Below are 19,852 nucleotides of genomic sequence, written 5' to 3' on the forward strand. Positions count from 1 at the left end.
GTATTAGAGAGACTATTTGAAAAGAGTATTATTTGTGAAAGAGAAGGTAGCAGCTTTATTTCCAATATGTTCAAAAGAATCAAGCATGGAGAAGAAGGAAAGTGAGTGGGATGGAATTATTTAAAACCTTAAAAACCAGAAGTGAACTATGTGAATTTAATTATTTAAAATTATTTAAAACAATTTTTTAATTAAAAAAATTTATTTAAAAATTTAAAAATGTTTTAAATGATAGTAAATTATAATTTGTTTAAAGAACATTTTGATTGTTAAAAATGAATTTATTTTGGCTGGGCGTGGTGGCTTATGCCTGTAGTCCCAGCATTTTGGGAGGCCGAGGCGGGCGGATCACCTGAGATCAGGAGTTCGAGACCAGCCTGGCCAACATGGTGAAAACCCATCTCTACTAAAAATACAAAATTAGCTGGACATGGTGGTGCGTGCCTATAGTCCCCACTACCCTGGAGGCTGAGGCAAGAGAATTGCTGGAACCCAGGAGGTGGAGGTTGTAGTGAGTTGAGATCGCCTGTCCGGCCTGGGCGACGGAGTGAGACATGGTCTCAAAAAAAAAAAGAATTTATTTTTTCTGTATTTCCTATATAAATTGCCATTGACCTTACTAAACCTAAGAGAAAAAGGAATCTCTTCTTTAGGTTGGTTTTAGTTCAAATCAGATAACTTTTTTTTGTTTGTTTTTTGTTTTGAGACAGAGTTTCACTCTGTCACCCAGGCTGGAGTGCAGTGGTACGATCTCGGCTCACTGCAACCTCTGCCTTCCAGGCTCAAGTAATTCTCCCACCTTGGCCTCCCAAGTAGCTGGGACCACAGATGTGGGCCACCACGCGCAGCTATGTTTTTTTTAATTTTTGGTGGAGATGGGGAATCACTATGTTGGCCAGGCCGGACTTGAACTCCTGAGCTGAAGTGATCCGCCTGTCTTGGCCTCCCAAAGTGCTGGGATTACAGGCGTAAGCCACCATGTCTGGCCCAGAGAACATTCTTATAAAAATTTTCCTCAGTTTTGACTACATCTGTGTATCTATATCTATAACTATATCTATTTAAATGTTCAGAGATTAACTGGAAAATGCCAACCAAACCTGAGCTGGTTGTTTTGGTGTTTTTTTTTTTTTTTAAATAGTAATTGGCTAAATTATTTGAATTTCTTATTCCTCAGTTGATTATTTTTATAGGGTGCATTTTTGAGGGAGCAACAGTTTCTTTTTGGAGTAAAACTGTGAGGGAACTTTGAAATTCAAAATTACTGTTTTTTTTTTTTTTAAAGAATCAGAACAGGCTTAATAGGAACTTTGAATTTTAATCCTTCTATTCGTCTGTTATAGATTATTTTCCCTAGTGATTTCTGTATTAATAAAACTTAAACATGGCAAGTTTTTTCTAATAAGCAAAATAACCAACAGCTTAATATATTTGTATTAAACTCTAACAGTGCACTAACTTTAAATGTTGAAATAGATTACACATTTTAGGGCATAATGGCAGAATATTTGGCTACAATAGACCATAGGATTTTGTTGAAGCAAATAACAAAATGATGATTTATCATTTTAATGCAAACTCAATTTTATTGTTTAATGGGATTTTAATTTTTGTCTTTGGGAAATCTTTTGAGTAGCTGATTTTGTGCACTTTCAGGTCTTTCAAACATGATGTCAGATGGTGAATTTTTAAGAACAAGTTGTGGCTCACCCAACTATGCTGCACCAGAAGTAATTTCAGGAAGGTAGTATTTGATACCCTGCCTCCCTCAATACATTTGAAATTGTCTTTTTCTCCTAGATTTTGTTAGTCTATAGTGTCATATTTAATTCTAATGAAAGGAAAGAAAGATAAGGCTTATTCTTAACCACATTTATACGTGAATGAGGGTTAAGGACTACAAGTCAACATTATATTAAAGTTGTTAGAAGAGAGTACATTAATTTTTTTCCCAGGTGGAAGAAATGGAAAGTTTAAAACTAGGGTGTTTAAAAAGTAGGTAAGACACTGGAAACTTGAATAATACAGAAATATCTAGTAGTTAGAAAAGGATTACTATTTACTTAGAGGAAAAATTAAACATGTAATGTGTAGCTTTAATTTTTTACATAGATGGCATTTTGTAGTACCTTTATGTTTCATGATAAAATGTCTTGGGGAACTGGGCTGAAGTAATCTTTAGACTTCATTTATGTTGAATCTTTGTTCTTTAAACCTTTTAGAGACTGCAATATTATAAGAATTTTAACCTCTCAATTTACTAACTACCAGCATTGAGAACATGAAGATATTTGTACAGTGTTGCTTTTTGAATAGTTTGGAAAACAGGAGAATTTAATATTTTTAAGAATAACTCTTTGTCCTTCACTATACTACTGAAATTGAAAACAGAAGCTGAAGTTTGCTAGATTTATAATGAACTTTTAATAACTTTTCACCCAAACCATGCTTATTTGTGTGAATGTTTTGCATCTTGATTAACTCAATGCAGAAATACTGTAGTATTTTCTATTTTTATAAGCTTGTTGGCCTAGACTGCTCAAAGAAATGAGATTTGTGTAAAAATATGGCTGTGAGTAAGGCAGGAGTACCTAATTTTAGATTTGTCAAGTTTCATCTTTTGTTTTAATATTAACTTAATGTCAAAAATTATTTAAAAAATTTTTTTAAAAATTGTGTTGTCTATCTTAATTCTTTTAGGAATAAAACAATTCAGGACATGGAGACTGTGGAAAGTTGTTATTTAAATAAATAAAAAGAAATGTTATAACTGTGCATATATGCAATGGGCTATTACTGAAATTTAATTTTTCTAGTTGGGATAAAGTCTTTCTTCAAGCTCTTGGTGTATGAGAACTTTTACTTTCAAAATAATATTTATCGATCAGTTCAGCAGTACATAAATTTAAAGAAATCCTTTTCCTGAATCCAGGCTTTGAATGGGTGATCTAACTAGTCTGCAACTAGTTAAGGCACTTGACTACAATGCACTGCAAACGGGATTTAAAAACTCTGTGAACCAATTTGCCTGGCTTTCTTTCACAGCCTCAGGATCCTTTCACCTTGGTGTAAGGGGTCTTGTGTTATTGGGATTGTGGGCTCAGAGTCCATTACTAAAGAACATTCTCTGTTGATGAAATATCACTTAATCTCTCCTCTGTAACAAAAACCAATGGTTTTAAATTGAATAGTGATATGTTTGTTCAAGATTTGGGCCTATTGTCAGATCCCATCAGGGCCATAGTAAATAGTAGAACAGAATTTTAGCCATGGTGTGTAATTTACAAAACTTCTTGACTTTTGTTTTCAAAGATAATACTGATGGAATTAACGTTGTAACATGTAGTAGTGGCTATAAAAACCATATTCTGCTTAAGAATTCTTTATGAAATATCCATATTTGAAGTTTTTGATGAACTGAATCTTAGGTTAAAATGATTCTTTAATCCAATTGTTATTTCCTGTTACAGATTGTATGCAGGCCCAGAGGTAGATATATGGAGCAGTGGGGTTATTCTCTATGCTTTATTATGTGGAACCCTTCCATTTGATGATGACCATGTGCCAACTCTTTTTAAGAAGATATGTGATGGGATCTTCTATACCCCTCAATATTTAAATCCTTCTGTGATTAGCCTTTTGAAACATATGCTGCAGGTGGATCCCATGAAGAGGGCCACAATCAAAGATATCAGGTAATAAAGCAGTTTGGAAGTTATCAGATCTGATAGTATCCATGATAAAAGTTATGTGAAAAAAAAAAGTTGCAGAACAGAATATACAGTGTAATCCTGTTTTTATGTGAAAAAAATAGAGTGTATAGACACATTTATTTTATTTTGTTATTAGAAATACATAGTAAACTGGTTACCTTAGGGAAGTAAGATTAGTAAGAGGGAGGGCTTTCACTTTTTACTTACACATCTTTGTTTTGAAATTTTTACAGTGAACATCATATTACTTTTTAAATTAACAAAAAAGCTAATGAAAGACTGGTGCTGTGGCTCACACCTGTAATTCCAGCACTTTGGGAAGCTGAGGAAAGAGGATCATGTGAGCTCAGGAGTTTGAGACCAGCCTGGGTAACATAGCGAGGCCCCATATATATGTATATCTTTTATTTTTATTTATTTATTTTTTTTGAGACAAGGTTTTGCTCTGACACCCAGCCTGGAGTGCAGTGGTGTGATCATAGCTCACTGTAGCCAGTAACTCCTGGGTCAAGTGATCCTCCCACTTTAGCCTCCCTAGTAGTTGAGACTACAGGCATCCACCCTCATGCCTGGCTGTTTTTTGTTGTTATTGTTTTGCTTTTTGTTTTTGTTTGTAGTGACAGGGTCTTGCTATTTTTGCCCAGGCTGGTCTTGAACTCCTGGCCTCAAGTGATCCTTGTGCCTTTCCCTCCCAGTGTTGGGATTACAGGTGTGAGCCAGTATGCCTGGCGTTAGGATTAATACTTTTCAGTAGTAAATTTGTGGGTGGCTATTTTATTTCTTATCTCATGAATTATTGTATTTTTTTTCTTTTTTTAATCCCAAGGAATGAGATTTAATTGACATGTTTTTCCTGGTAGTATACATTGAATTACATGCAAAATTCCTGTTTTGTAGGTAAAAGTCAGTATAACCAGTTTCATCTGGTTCAACCTAATAGTTTAAATAAGACAAAAATGATGATGACAAATTTTCTTCTCAAATCTGAGTGAGCCATTTCTGATGAAGACTTAAACAATTTTATTGCAAGCCTTGTTTCTTTTTTTTACCCCCTGTGGAAATTTTGGTCCTTTTGGTCTTCTAATGGCTAGACTGCACATTTATCTGAGAAGGAAGAAAGAAATCAGATATGGATCTAGGAATAGTAAATACGAAAGCATTAGTATAATGAAGAAGAAGGAAAGATTATATGTGGAACTTGAAGCTTGATTACTTTCCACTTACTACACGTTTTAGACTAGCTAAAAAAGAGACCATGAATGACACGGCATGATTTTATCACCAAAGGGAAAGGACAAATCATTCTCTAAAATTTATATTTTAAGATATCTAGGTAAGAAATGTTTTTGTTTGTATTTTACCTATTTTCTTCCAATTAAAATATAATACATGACAATTGAAAAAACTTAGAAAAACACCAACAATAGAGAAGAGAATAAAAAATTATCTTTAATCCCATGACCCAGAAGATAACCATTGTTCTTTTCTTGTTTTTTTTTTTCCTCTCTGGATTTTATTTAGTTTTAGCAAAGTGACATAGTTCAGGTCAAACATATTCTTAAATATACGAAGTTAGGGAATTAGAATAGGAAATCATTCAGGGCATGGCCTTTCCAGTCACACAGAACTGGGTCATAATCCTGGTTCTGTCACTTACTGTCTTTGTGACCTTGAGCATGTTCCTTGATGTTTTTTTTTAACCTCAATTCCTTCATTTAAAACAAAGAGATATTGTCTTCATATAATTGTTTCGATGATGAGGGGAGATAGTGTATATGAAGTGTTTAGCATAAAACTTAGCACATAGTAAGTACTCAATAGTTGTCTACTATTTTTCTTGTTGTTATATTATCTTCACTTAACATTATATCAAAAGAGTATTATAATGAAGCTACCTAATATGTTCTCTTTCTAAGCTGGAAATAAGCTGTTCTTTTCATTGTTTGTTGCTGTCATTTGTCCCATAACTTTTTCCCCCCATTGCTGTGTCAATACATTCTCCCTCTTAAAACTGGAGGGAAATTGGAGCATTTCCTTCAACATACACAATGAAGTGCGAGCTAGAAGAGGAAAATTTCAGTGCAAAAAGTGACAATAATACAGTATGAATATAAATATAAATTAAGTCATATTCTAAATTCCCTAAACTGTTACTTTCAGTCTCAGCTCTATTCAAAGTCCTTCTCCTGATCCTGCCATTTTTCTCTCAGGGAACATGAATGGTTTAAACAGGACCTTCCAAAATATCTCTTTCCTGAGGATCCATCATGTAGTTCAACCATGATTGATGATGAAGCCTTAAAAGAAGTATGTGAAAAGTTTGAGTGCTCAGAAGAGGAAGTTCTCAGCTGTCTTTACAACAGAAATCACCAGGATCCTTTGGCAGTTGCCTACCATCTCATAATAGATAACAGGAGAATAATGAATGAAGCCAAAGATTTCTATTTGGCGACAAGCCCACCTGATTCTTTTCTTGATGATCATCACCTGACTCGGCCCCATCCTGAAAGAGTACCATTCTTGGTTGCTGAAACACCAAGGGCACGCCATACCCTTGATGAATTAAATCCACAGAAATCCAAACACCAAGGTGTAAGGAAAGCAAAATGGCATTTAGGAATTAGAAGTCAAAGTCGACCAAATGATATTATGGCAGAAGTATGTAGAGCAATCAAACAATTGGATTATGAATGGAAGGTAAGAAAGAAATAACATTTTGATTATTAGCATATTTGGCAAACCCATAGTCTATAAAATGTTTTATAGAAGAATTACTTTTGACTTGGTTTTTGTTATACCATGTGCTAGGTTGTAAACCCATATTATTTGCGTGTACGAAGGAAGAATCCTGTGACAAGCACTTACTCCAAAATGAGTCTACAGTTATACCAAGTGGATAGTAGAACTTATCTACTGGATTTCCGTAGTATTGATGGTATGTACATCACACAAAACAACATAGATTAGACCTTGTTACTAACTTGGTATTTTACGCCTTGATTCTTTTGAGGCTTCTTGACTTGTTCCTAGTAATTCAACTGCAAAGGAATAAAAAATGTGATTTCTTGTGCCTTTGCAATATTAACATTTATGAATCTTATTTTTCTTGTAATCTTATAGCATATTGTCCTTTTAAGATTATCATCTTGTAAAATCCTTAAAGCCAGGTGTAGTCTGATCCTAAGGTGATAGTTTTCTGCTGCATTTGTTTTTTTGGTGTAGTTCATTTTGATAAGAGACAATGTTTTATTTAGAAATAAATATTGACTCTTCTGTAAGCTTTTATTTATTATTAAATAAGTTTTCAGTTAAGAATGAAGTTATGGCAGTTCTTCATTGGCCAATTCAATTGCATTAAGCTACGCTGTTGAGTGCAGGTGTGGTGGCTTACACCTGTAAACAGCCCAGCACTTTGGGAGGCTGAGGTGGGAGGATGGCTTGAGCCCAGGAATTTGAGACCAGCCTTAGCAACATACTGAGACTCTGTCTTTACAAAATATTAAAAAAATATATATAGTATCACCTTTGCTTATGGAAGGTTGCATAGAATTATTAGATGAGGTTCACCTTTGAATTTTTTTCTTCTTTATAAACTCAAAGATAGTACACACATAGTAGCAGAAAGACACAGGTTTGAGCCATGATATGTTGGCCAAACCAGTTTGTCTGGTTATCTTTAGGTCCATATAGTATGTATCTGCTAACATATACTAATGCAGTCTGAAATACGGAATGAGTTTTATTTTTCTTGTATTTGGATCAAATTTGCAACCTTAGATTTACTAGTACTGGGGTATACCAATTGAATGCCCATTTTGTTTTTGTATTGTGTTCCCAACCTTAGTTTTTCTTCGATTTTTATTCATTGGAATTGTTGCTCTTTTATGAAATACTAAATGAAATATGAAGGGAAAGTGGAAAGTAAAAAGCACTGAGCTGAGACTTAGGAGAGTTGGGTTCTAGACTTACCTTTCTGTTCATTTGTTACCTTGGGCAAGTCATTTCTCTGGGTTTGTTTTCTTATCATTAAAGTGAGGGGCTGGATGAGATGGTTTCCAGTATACCCTCCAAATTTTAAGTGCATCGATTCTATGATTTTAATATAGAGGGATTACTTTTTATTGCTATAGAATAATATTTATTAATCCCTAGATTGTTGGTTTACTGGGCTCTTAACCTTGGATTGCAACTGATGAGTAGCTATACTGTACCCAACTTTGGTTAGCTATCTTGAGAATACATGCTGTATGTAAAAAAGATGAATAGTTTAATACAGGCTCATTGACTGTTTTAGAAGGTATTTAGAATAAGCGTGCTCTTGATAGCTGGCCAGCAGCCCCACTTAAAGAAGCAAATTCAATACTGTTACAAAAATTTTTGGGAGAAGGTCATAGACTATAATAAATTGAAATTCTTTTTACCCAGATGAAATTACAGAAGCCAAATCAGGGACTGCTACTCCACAGAGATCGGGATCAGTTAGCAACTATCGATCTTGCCAAAGGAGTGATTCAGATGCTGAGGCTCAAGGAAAATCCTCAGAAGTTTCTCTTACCTCATCTGTGACCTCACTTGACTCTTCTCCTGTTGACCTAACTCCAAGACCTGGAAGTCACACAATAGAATTTTTTGAGATGTGTGCAAATCTAATTAAAATTCTTGCACAATAAACAGAAAACTTTGCTTATTTCTTTTGCAGCAATAAGCATGCATAATAAGTCACAGCCAAATGCTTCCATTTCTAATCAAGTTATACATAATTATAACCGAGGGCTGGCGTTTTGGAATGCAATTTGCACAGGGATTGGAACATGATTTATATTTAAAGGCCTAATATGCAGAAATGAATTAAGATCATTTTGTTGTTCATTGTGCAGTATGTATATAGCATAATATACACAGTGAATTATAGGTCTCAGGCTTACTTGATTTTTGGCTATTTTATATTTAGTGTACACAGGGCTTTGAAATATTAATTTACATAAAGGCCTTCATATATTATTACGTGTTATATATTATGTGTTATAAATTTATTCAATAAATATTTGCCTAGAATTCCCAAGACCTTTATAGGTGATTTTGTTTTCTGGGCTCCTTAACTTCATAAATAGCTAGTATCTTCCAGCAGTAGTAACAGTCTGGATAACTTCTTCCATATCCCTCCCTCTTTGTTTTTTTGAGACAGTGTCACTTTGTCACCCAGGCTGGAGTGCAATGGCGTGGTCTCGGCTCACTGCAACCTCCGCCTCCCGGGTTCAAGTGATTCTCCCGCCTCAGCTTCCTGAGTAGCTGGAACTACAGGCGTGTGCCACCACACCCGGCTAATTTTTCGTATTTTTAGTATAGATGGGGTTTCACTATGTTGCCCAGGCTGGTCTCGAACTCCTGACCGCGTGATCCACCACCTCAGCTTCCCAAAGTGGTGGGATTACAGGCGTGAGCCACTGCACCCGGCCTCCATATCCCCCTTTTAAAATTCTGTAGTGTATGGTAAGTCATATCAGATATCAGACCTAATTTAAATTTCATTTTAGCTTTACAAGTCCAAAAACACAGAATTTATATATTCAGATACTCTAGCACTAATTTTAGTCTTAAAATATTCCCACAATATTCTGTACACAAAATGTTCTTTTTGTTACAAGAGCTGAGTTGCATATACTGTAGATAAATCATATTATTTTTGCCAATTTCACAAATTCCTCTGGCCCATCATGTCAGTCATTATTGAGTATATGCACACATTGCTACTTATTTGATTATGTATCTTTTAAATTGATTCAGTGCATAGAAAACTATCTCTTACAAACTTTAAGTGCTCTGATATGACTTCCCCCCCAAATTTTATTATGAACATTTTTAAAAACAGAAAAATTGAAAAACTGTTTGGTAAGCACATGTATATCTACCATTTAGATTCAGCAGTTGTTAATGTTTTGTCATTTGTTTTCTCTATACCTATATATGTATAGATACAGCTAGTTATGCATATATATGCATATATGTGTTTGTGTGTGTATGTATATATGCTTTTTTCCCCCTGAACCATTTGGATGTTACAGACATACTTATCACCGTGAAAATACTTCAAGTATCTCCTACAGATAATGACATTCTCCTAAAAATCCGTAATACCATTGTAAAAGTAATAATTCCCCAATATCATCTAATCAAGCCATATTTAAATTTCTGAAGTTAACTCCAAATTTCTTTATAGCTGATTATTTCAAACTAGGATCCAATTAAAGTTTACATATGACACTTGGTTATAACTCTTTAGTTGGATATAACATTATTATTATTTTGATAAAATATGGAACAAATCAATTCTATTAATAAGTGGTCACGTTTGTTTTGGGCTTAAATTACTTTTTAAAGATACTGGATTTTCCTAAGATTTCTGATTTACATTGATATTTTCTTTTTGTCATTCTTAATTGCATCACACAATAGATGTAAATGAAGATTTAGTCACCTCAGATAAAATTGGTATCGTGTATGATAATATTGTATCATTTATATTTGCCTTATGTTAACTTTAAGAAATTGATTTTTTTGTATTAATCATTTTCCCATTGCAACAGAGCTATATTTTTTCTATTTTAAGAATCATATTTTAGGATTATTTTTGGCAAATACAGTGAGCACTTATGTAACCAGATGATAATGAACTCAAATGTCATGATAGCTTGCATAAATGGTGACTCTAGTAGATTTGACTCAAGCACTTCTAGAATCATGCACTGAATTCAAAAGAAAAATCTTGCTGCTTTTTGTCCAGGGCTTGTTCTATTCAACTTCTAATTTGAAAGCTGTACAAAGTAATAGAAGTTCCATTTAAATATGAGTTCAAAACTATATTTACTTTTTATGTGGCCCTCTCTTTAGGGGATTCTAATTTTACTTAGGGTCTCTAAATGCAGCATAATGTTCCTGATGTTAACAGAAGACTGTATTTTTAAAGTTACAAATTTGTATATAGAATTAAGTAATGGCGCTATATACGCTGTTGTGGGGAGGGGGGAAGAAAAGGAGGAACCAATTAAATAGGACCTTTTAAAAATTGTTAATTTTGTAAACTTTGCTTCTCTTATAAGTTATTGTGATTCATTTTAGTTACTGTGTTTTATTTTGAAAATATTTAAATATTGCACTTCTATAAATAGTATGATAAATGCACAGACAATTGCAGTAAATTCTTTTTTAAGCTAGGATATTTGAAATGACAACCTTTGGTTAAGTGTGTCAAGGTTGCAACAGAATTTTCACAATTTTTTTGTTGTTTGCAAATTGTTACTAATATTGAAGAGGTAAGGGAGGCAATGCAAATGATTTTTAATCTTTTTTTATTATCTTTTCAGCAGTTTATATTTTTTGTGACTTTATGCAACCATATTTTTACTTTGTCTTGACAACTGAAAGATGTATAAGGTTTTTTGCCAGAAATGTACTGTATACATAGTTTTAAATATAACAGATTTTACTGATGTGTAAAAATTTTGCCATTAAAATAAATGATTTCTCACTGAGAGGAACTTTTCTACCAGGTTGGGGCATATGGGAGCTTAATATATCATATCTAATTTAAAATAATTTCACTGAAATAAACTCCATTGCTTTTACCTAATTTTTTTCTTGAGATGCTTTTGTAGTTTTTCAGAGTTTTAGATGATTTTATACAAAATCCTCTGCCTAGCACTGCTCTTTTTGATGTTGTAGTGACACCATTCACATTGAATTAATGCTTGGTAGCCTGGGGCTAGATGTGGAACTCCATGCATCTGTGTTCTGACTGGCACCTTTGGAATGAAAGAAAAGTGTGTGCTGTCCAAATTTTTTCCCCTTAATTCTTTCCCTCATCTTCTCACCCATAATAGAAATTTTATTTCCATTGTGAGTTCTGACAAGAATGAAATTCCACATACAACATAACTGTAAATTGTTGGTAGGTAGAAGTTAATATTTGTGGTTCATGTATATTTTGACCAGAGTATATTTAAGTATATAATTTCAGCTTCCTTGATTTAGAAATATGATATAATAAAGAAAAACTCCATTTATCATCTGTTACAATGTACTTATGTTTTTTAACCTCTGGGAAAACTCAGTGGAAAAAAAAAAAGCTAAGTATCTGTGCACCTTTCTTTCTAACAATGTACCGGCTAGGTGCGGTGGCTCACACCTGTAATCCTAGCCCTGTGGGAGGCTGAGGTGGGTGGATCACCTGAGGTCAGGAGTTCAAGACCAGCCTGCCAACATGGTGAAACCCCGTCTCTACTAAAAACACAAAAATTAGCTGGGCGTGGTGGCGGGCACCTGTAGTCCCACCTACTCGGGATGCTGAGGCACGAGAATCGCTTGAGCCTGGGAGGTGGAGGTTGCAATGAGCCGAGAACATGCCACTGAACTACCAGTCTGGGCAACAGAGTGAGACTCTGTCTCAAAAAAAACCCCACCAAAACAACAACAAAAAAAGTACCTAGAAATATAAAATATAGTGCCTGGCCACATTTAAATTGTCAAACATTGTGATTTTTATCTCGACTACATGAGTCTTGATTTCATCTAAAAACCAACCACTTGAATAAAACATGATAGATACAATAAAAGCCAAAGCAACTACCATTTATCAGTTGCTAACACTTGATTTGGTTAGAATCCTACTACTGTTAGAATTCAATTAATATTAAATATTGTATCCATATGACATGATTAGGCAGGGGCTTGTGCTAGATTGTTGACACTCTGTTATCTTTAAAACAACAAAAGAAAACTGCTAAAGAGTGTTATGAGTAGTATATAAGGTTTTTTTAGGGAATGTATAAATTGCTGTAGGTATTTACCTTGGCTGTACAAGAATTGTCCAAGAAATTCTTGTTTGAAAAATCAGAATTTTTGAACTCTTTTATTTATTGTAAATAAACTTCTATTTACTGTAAATGCCAATAAATTATGATAAATTTAAAGGATTTTGGAAAATGATCATGTTGTCTTAAAAAGACAGCATAAGACATATATTAAATATATTAGGTGAATCAAGATCATAGACCAGTCAGAGTTAGTAGAGAAGTAGTGGGTGAAGTATAAAAACTTAGTGGGAGCTACCCTTAAACACAGTAGAGGAGATCAGGGTTAGGTTACTTGAGAGATTTAGCAAAGACCCCTAGGTAGGGGGCACAGCTTCAAGTACCATTTACTCACTCTGCAACCTCTATTCCTTCTTATTGGCTACTATGAACTAATGACACTATGAATGTGACCATAAGATAAATCTTCCCTCTGCATGTCTTGTTAGGGAGGTACATGTTTTCTTATTTAAGACTTTCATAGACATATATACAGAAAAGTGCACAAATGAGTATTTGGCTTTTCACAAATGAGTATTTGGTTTTCAGTATTTCAGGTACACAGGAAACATGACCATGTAAACCTCTAGGCAGATTAAGAAACATTGCCACCACCTTAGTGTCTTTCATAATTAATATCGGAAGTGATAAACGGTCACTTCTGCCCTCTTCTGTAGGTAACACAGACCAACCGTGGTACAATATAGGAAGGCAGTGCATAAGGATGTGAATGCCAGGAGTGAATGCCATCTTGGAGGCTGGCTACCGCAGTCATGCATTGATCGTTTTCAAATACTACTGGTTCACTTATGCAGCCTGCACAAATATTGATGTATTTAAGCAAACGATGTAAATAAAAGTCACAACTGATAATCACTTATATCAGAAAATTCTGGAGATACTGGGAAGCTGCCAAGATCATTATGGTGAATACCATTTTTCCAAAATCATATTTTTTTTTGCCTCAAATCTTGAATTTTATCATTGGCAACAAACTCAATTTTTTTTTCTTTCCTCCCTCCCTCCCTATTTCTCTTTTTTCCTTTCCTTTCCCCTTCCCCTTTCCCTTTCCTTGTTTTTCTTGAAGTTACAGATTCCCTTTGTTCATTTTCAAGAAAGGTTTGTCAAATACCCAAGTCCGAATAACCGGTTTGTCACTCATCTTAGTAAAATTTGTGTTCCAGGAAAAAAAAGTATTTACTTCAGTTTATAATGCCATCTCACAATAGCTCTTCTTTGATACATCATACTTCAATATGCAGCAGAAGTACTTTGTGAGGACTTCCAAGTTTTTACAAAGAATATTAAGTGTCGGAGTGGTTATAATAAAGTAACTTTTACAACTTCATCAGGGATATTCTCTGGTGACAGCGTTCATTTTTCCATTTTTTTTTTTTTTTTTTTGAGACCGTGCCTTGCTCTGTCATCCAGGCTGGAATGCAGTGGCATGACGTCGGCTCACTGCAGCCTCGACCTCCCAGGCTCAAGGGATCCTCCCACCCCAGCCTCCCGAGTAGTTGGGATTCAGGTGCGTGCCGCCAGGCCTGGCTAATTTTTGTATTTTTGGTAGAGATGGGGTTTCGCCATGTTGGCCAGGCTGGTCTCGAACTCCTGACCTCCCAAAGTGCTAAGATTACAGGCGTGAACCACCGCGCCCGGCCCATTTTTCTTACTGTGAGCGTGTGGTGGTGAAGAGCTCCAGTACGGTTTGGTGTCATTACTGTAATTCCTGTGGAGGGGCCAGCACCTTGACCTACCATTGCTTTTCCACCATCAGTGCAAACGTCAGCATTGTGCAAAGGGCAAATCACGTCTTCATATTAGTATGAAAATAATTTTGGCTTTGAAAGGGTGTCAGTGACCCTCAGGACAATCGTTGGTCGACATCAGTGGTTCTCAGCGGGGCAGGGTGGGAGGGATGGTTTTTCTTCCAGGGGAAATTTCACTGGGGAAACCATTGGCTGTCACAATCGACTGGTGGTGACATCCCGTGGACAGAGACCAGAGATGCTGCTAAGCACCCTACAATGCACAGAACACCCCGTCCCCCAACAAAGCATTATCCAGTTTGAAATGTTAATGGTGCTGAGGCTGAGAAAGTATGACTTCCAAAAATGAGTCTTTTGGGCAGGAGAGTTGGATAAATTAACAATCTTGATTACCTTTATTACATGTGCTCGTTTATTTTCAAGACATGATGCACAGCTACGTTCAGGCTGTAATTCTGCCTTCTGGGTCCAACTCACTTGTAACTTTAACGTGAAGCCTGCAGTTCAGCCTCGAGCCTCCCTGACTAGCCTCCCCGCCCGGCCGCCTCGAGCCCTTTATAACCGAATTTTGCCTCTCTGTTCTCTGCGTCTGGCCGACCTCATCAGCTAGGCTGTTAACCCCTTCGGGGAAGGAGCATATCCTAATCCTTTGAATCCCGTAAAATAAGTTTTCCCCTCACCTTGTTCCCCACTGACGGGACGCGAGGCTGCGCGGTACCGCGGGGGCGGCTCCTCTCGGTGCGCTCTTCAGCCCGCGCAGCCTCATTTTCCCGCGCTCGTGCGCTGCGGTCACTCAGGGCTGCTGCTAGAGGGCGCGCCCAGCCGCGTGGCCCTGACTACTACAAATCCCAGAAGGTCATGCAGTGGGGGCGGCCGCGGTGACTTCTGGGATTTGTGGTCCCGGAGAAGAGATTGGCGGAGGGGAAAGACTGAGTCGTCTTTCCTTTGCCCGCTTCTGTGGACTGTTCGAACGCCCAGGGGTGGGCCAAACCCGTTTCTTAGGAAACCAGGAATCCAGGGAAGGCAGGTAGGAATTTGGGCGTGATAATTTCTGCTTCCAGTGGGAAAGAATGTAAACACGGGGCCTTGGGAGCCGTTATCGGGTAACTGGGGCTGCCCGGTCGGCGGTGGAAGCTGAGGAAGAGGAAAAACAGGCGAGTGGGTGTTGTGATTAGGGGAGAAAGGACCTTCGGAACAGGAGTTGAAACCCGACGGGATCCGGCAGAGCCTGGTCGCTAGGGTTGGTCTCCAGGGACAAGCGAGTCTGAGGGTCGGGCCCGCCGTGGCACCTTCGCGGAGCTGCGCGGCCGCAACCTTCCCTGAGCGGTGGGACGGGCGGGACGAGCCGGCCGCCCCCCGCTGGAGAGGTGTCTGCGGCCCGGGGCGGTCCGTGAACGCGCAGGTGTCGTCCGGGGCAGCCTTTCTGAGCGTTTTTATTATTGTTGACCGATGAAGGGAAAGTCACTAATACTGGTTTTTCTCTTGCGGTGGCGTTTTTGGGTAAATCGTTTCTTGGATTCCTCACCTCTGAATACCTCCTTTTACCCAGAAGGATGCTGTTGTGATTTCCTGATCTTGTTCATGTAGTGGTTTTTCCCTTTGGGTGCTGCATCCTCAGACACACTCAAGACAAGCCCTCTCTGGCGGCTGGGTAAATGTGAAGCCGTCGACAGTTGTTGAGCGCCTACTATAGGGATCTTTGTAACAGTACAGGAATTTAGAATACAGCGTCGTTGTTTAGAATCGTTATGCCATTCCTGAAATATAATCCTGTATAAAAGGTTGACTTTGTCTGGTTTCATGAGTTTAACATGAAACCGGTGTGGATTGTGGTTTACTCTCATGGTTTCTTACTCTGGTAAAAAAATGTTAAGTCTAGGATGTTGGCGCCTCGTGCTTCTAACTAGACTCAGGAAAGCCTCCTTCGTAAGAAGTTTTAATTTCATGTTCAGATAGTCATAGAGGAACAATAAACTCGTACGGCTTAAGATATCTGAAACAACTGGGAATGTTAAATTTTCTAATGCAGAAAGTGCTTTGCATGCTCTAGGATTCACATACCTTTTTAAGCCTGGCTAAGTTTTCTTCAAAGCTTAAGTCCTCCAGAAAGCCTCAAGTGTCTCTTCTCTGATGTCATGGCATGCTTTGTTTACTCTCTTGTAGCACATATCGTGTATGAAATTGACTGTACTCTGTGGTTTCCAGACACTTTTGAAGAAAATATAAAACTTTGCTAATGGCCTTGATAACAGATTCATGCTTTTACACCGTAGTGGGCCCTTGATACTACTGTTTGGTATCTCTATTTTTCCTTTGTTGCTTTTCCTTATCTCCACAGTGACTATTTTAGTCTTTTCCCTTTTTCTCAAGAACTCAGATCTGTTATTTTCCTTTTACTTTGAGCAGATGACTAGCCGCTGTTTGCTGGAGAAATGTGAAGCTTGGGGCATGAAATTCCTCATTTTCCTTTCCCTCCATCCCTGAACTTGCCTGTATGTTTCACTCAATATTAACTCCTTTTTTTGTCTGAGAGGACTGTATTTTTGTCTCCCTCTTTCAGGTTAAACTTGTCGATTGCTAGTGGCATCAGGCCTCCCACACCCTCATAACCTCAGTCTGTCCTGACCTCTGCAGCCCCTGATCTCTAGAAGGTCTCAAGGGATCTGTGGAGGAGAATGGCTCAAACACCTGAGGCAATAGTGGCGTGGTTTTTTCACATATGGTTGAGAACCACCACCTTGGGCCATAACTTATACTTGTCCCCAGCATTTATAACAGTGGTTTGGGTTGGAAGATGGGGAGGGTAATCGGAATCTGAATGACCTATTAATTTTAAAAGATGTGTGGGTCTGTTTCTCACTTTTTCCTTTCCTTCCCACCCTATCACAGCCCCTCATGTAATCTACAGATCTGATCAACGGTTTTTTTTTTTTTTTACTTTTTTTTCTTTTGATCAATGATTTTTATTGTAATTTACCTCCAGTAAACACACTAGGTGTCCTTTAGTATGAGTAGGGTTCCCACAGTGCCTGGTGCCTCACCTTATGAATAAAGAAAGTTTCATTTGGAATCTTGAAACCGGAAAACGTGGTCATCATTCTTGTTACCATTAGGGATAATCATAAATACAAGACTTCTTTTTATCTTGTCTTACACTGATATCTTGTGAGTCTTTCCTAATGATCTGTATTTTCTCAGGTTGTCCTCACTGTGTGCCTTTTAACTTCTGTTCCATAGTATCCACACTTCTGTTTTCAGCCATCTTCCCCTACAATACTTATAGTCATCTTCAAACATGGGAAACTCATTCTCCTATAATATGATCGGCCTGGGGAGAGAGTTTGCATTGTCCTTATTCCCCAGCACAGTTTATAATCCATTAGTCCTCCAGGTTTTAAAAAAAATCTCAGTTCCTGTGGAAAGTTTGTGGTTCACTTATATTACCAGCCTGTATATTTCTTTCTTTTTTTTTTTGAGATGGAGTTTTGCTCGTGTCGCTCAGGCTGGAGTGCAATGGTGCAATCTCGGCTCACTGCAACTTCTACCTCCTAAGTTCAAGTGATTCTCCTGCCTTAGCCTCCCGAGTAGCTGGGATTACAGGCATGTGCCACCATGCCCAGGTACTTTTTGTATTTTTGTAGAGATGGGGTTTCACCATGTTGGCCAGGCTTGTCTTGAACTCCTGACCTCAGGTGATCCGCCTGCCTCTGCCTCCCAAAGTGCTGGGATTACAGGTGTGAGCCACCGCGCCCAGCCTGTATATTTCTTGATTGCTGTGATTTATTGGCACTCTCTCATATTCATTAAGAACTCAGACATACGACTCACAATTTTCTTACCCCTCCAAATTCTGCCATTACCGTAGGTCTTTCCATGTGAATGACCTCATAGCCACCCTCACTTTTTTTCTCACCTTCCTTCTAGTGATTACAGGGATCATTTTATTGTGCTTCACTTTATCACACTTCATAGATACTGCGTTTTTGCACATTGCAAGTGCACAGTAACCCTGTGTCCAGCAAGTCTTTTCGTGCTATTTGTCCAATAGCATGTGTGCACTTAGTGTCTCTGTGCTACATTTTGGTAATTCTTGAAATATTTCAGACTTTTTAATTATTACTATATCTGTTATGGTGATCTGTAATCGATGATCTTTGGTGTTAACAACTGTAATCGTTTTGGGGTGCCATGAACCATGCCCATATGAGATGGTGAACTTAATCAATAAATGTGTGTTTTGAATGCTGTACCACCAACTGGCTATTCCCATCTCTCTTCTTCTCCTTGGGTCTCCCTATTTCCTGAGACACAGCAATATTGAAATTAGGCCAGTTAATCCTACAATGCCCTCTAAGTGTCCAAGTGAAAGGAAGAGTTACACATCTCTCATTTTAAATCAAAAGCTAGAAATGATTTTAGGAAGACCTGTTGAAAGCCAATACAGGCTGAAAGCTAGGCCTCTTGCACCAAACAGCCAAGTGGTGAATGCAAAGGAAAAGTTCTTCAATGAAATTGAAAGTGCTACTTCAGTAAACACACAAATGATAAGAAAGCAAAAACAGCTTTATTGCTAATATGGAGAAGCTTTGAATGGTCTAGATAGATTAAACCAGCCACAATATTCCCTTAAGCAGGAGCCTAATTTAGAGCAAGTTTCTAACTCTCTTCAATTCTGTGAATGCTGAGAGAGGTGAAGAAGCTGCCAAAGTAAAGTTTGAAACTACTAGAGGTTCGTTTGTGAGGTTTAAGAAGCCATTTTCATAAATGAAAGTGCAAAGTAAAGCAGCAAATGCTGATGTTATCCAGAAAAGATCTAGCTAAGATAATTGATGAAGTTGGCTACACTAAATGAGATTTTCTTTTTTTTTTTTTTCTTTTGAGACGGAGTTTCACTCTGTTGCCCAGGCTGGAGTGCAATGGCATGATCTTGGCTCACTGCAACCTCCGCCTCCTGGGTTCAAGCGATTCTCCTGCCTCAGCCTCCCGAGCAGCTGGGACTACAGGCGTGCGCCACCACGCCCAGCTAATTTTTGTATTTTTAGTAGAGACAGGGCTTCACCATGTTGGCCAGGATGGTCTCTATCTCTTGACCTTGTGATCCTTCTGCCTTGGCCCCCCAAAGTGCTGAGATTACAGGTGTGAGCCACTGCACGTGGCCGTAAGATTTTCAATGTGGATGACACAGGTTTCTATTGGAAGAAGATACTCTCCAGGACTTTCATAGCTGCAGAGAAGTCAATGCTTGGCTTTAAAGCATCAGAAGACAGGCTCACTCCTTTGTGAGGGCTAATGTAGCTGGGAACTTTAAATTGAAGCCAATGTCTATTTACCATTCTCAAAATCCTATTGCCCTTGAGAATTATGCTAAATGTACTTTGCCTGTGTTCTATAAATGGAACAACAAAGCCTGGATGATGGCACATCTGTTTACAGCATGGTTTACTGAATATTTTAAGCCCACTATTGAGACCTGCTCATGAAGAAAAGATTCCTTTCAAAATATTACTGCTCATTGACAGTGCAC

General features: G+C 37.6%; 2 protein-coding genes across 8 annotated transcripts in view; both read left to right on the top strand.

The window, feature by feature from the left end:
* The window catches only part of PRKAA1 (protein kinase AMP-activated catalytic subunit alpha 1), a 43,769-nt gene extending 32,429 nt beyond the window's left edge, over window positions 1–11,340 (top strand). For 5 of the 6 annotated variants that reach the window (XM_003810970.5, XM_003810969.6, XM_055112419.1 and 2 more), the window contains 5 exons: window positions 1,657–1,744; window positions 3,471–3,695; window positions 5,924–6,410; window positions 6,522–6,648; window positions 8,139–11,340. In XM_003810970.5, the coding sequence (XP_003811018.2) occupies window positions 1,657–1,744; window positions 3,471–3,695; window positions 5,924–6,410; window positions 6,522–6,648; window positions 8,139–8,383 (1,172 nt within the window). In that variant the 3' untranslated portion in view covers window positions 8,384–11,340. Of the gene's footprint in view, window positions 1–1,656; window positions 1,745–2,222; window positions 2,293–3,470; window positions 3,696–5,923; window positions 6,411–6,521; window positions 6,649–8,138 lie in introns of those variants that run through there. The other variant, XM_057302304.2, reaches the window with a different exon arrangement.
* An 847-nt stretch (window positions 11,341–12,187) lies between these two features.
* TTC33 (tetratricopeptide repeat domain 33) overlaps window positions 12,188–19,852 on the top strand; it is a 47,276-nt gene continuing 39,611 nt past the window's right edge. Inside the window, exon 1 of one of the 2 annotated variants that reach the window (XM_003810971.4) lies at window positions 12,188–15,355. The gene's annotated coding sequence lies outside the window, so the exon portion shown is untranslated. Of the gene's footprint in view, window positions 15,483–19,852 lie in introns of both variants that reach the window. The other variant, XM_063604487.1, reaches the window with a different exon arrangement.

This window comes from Pan paniscus, chromosome 4 (assembly GCF_029289425.2).
Source record: "Pan paniscus chromosome 4, NHGRI_mPanPan1-v2.0_pri, whole genome shotgun sequence".
Taxonomy (NCBI): Eukaryota; Metazoa; Chordata; class Mammalia; order Primates; family Hominidae; genus Pan; species Pan paniscus.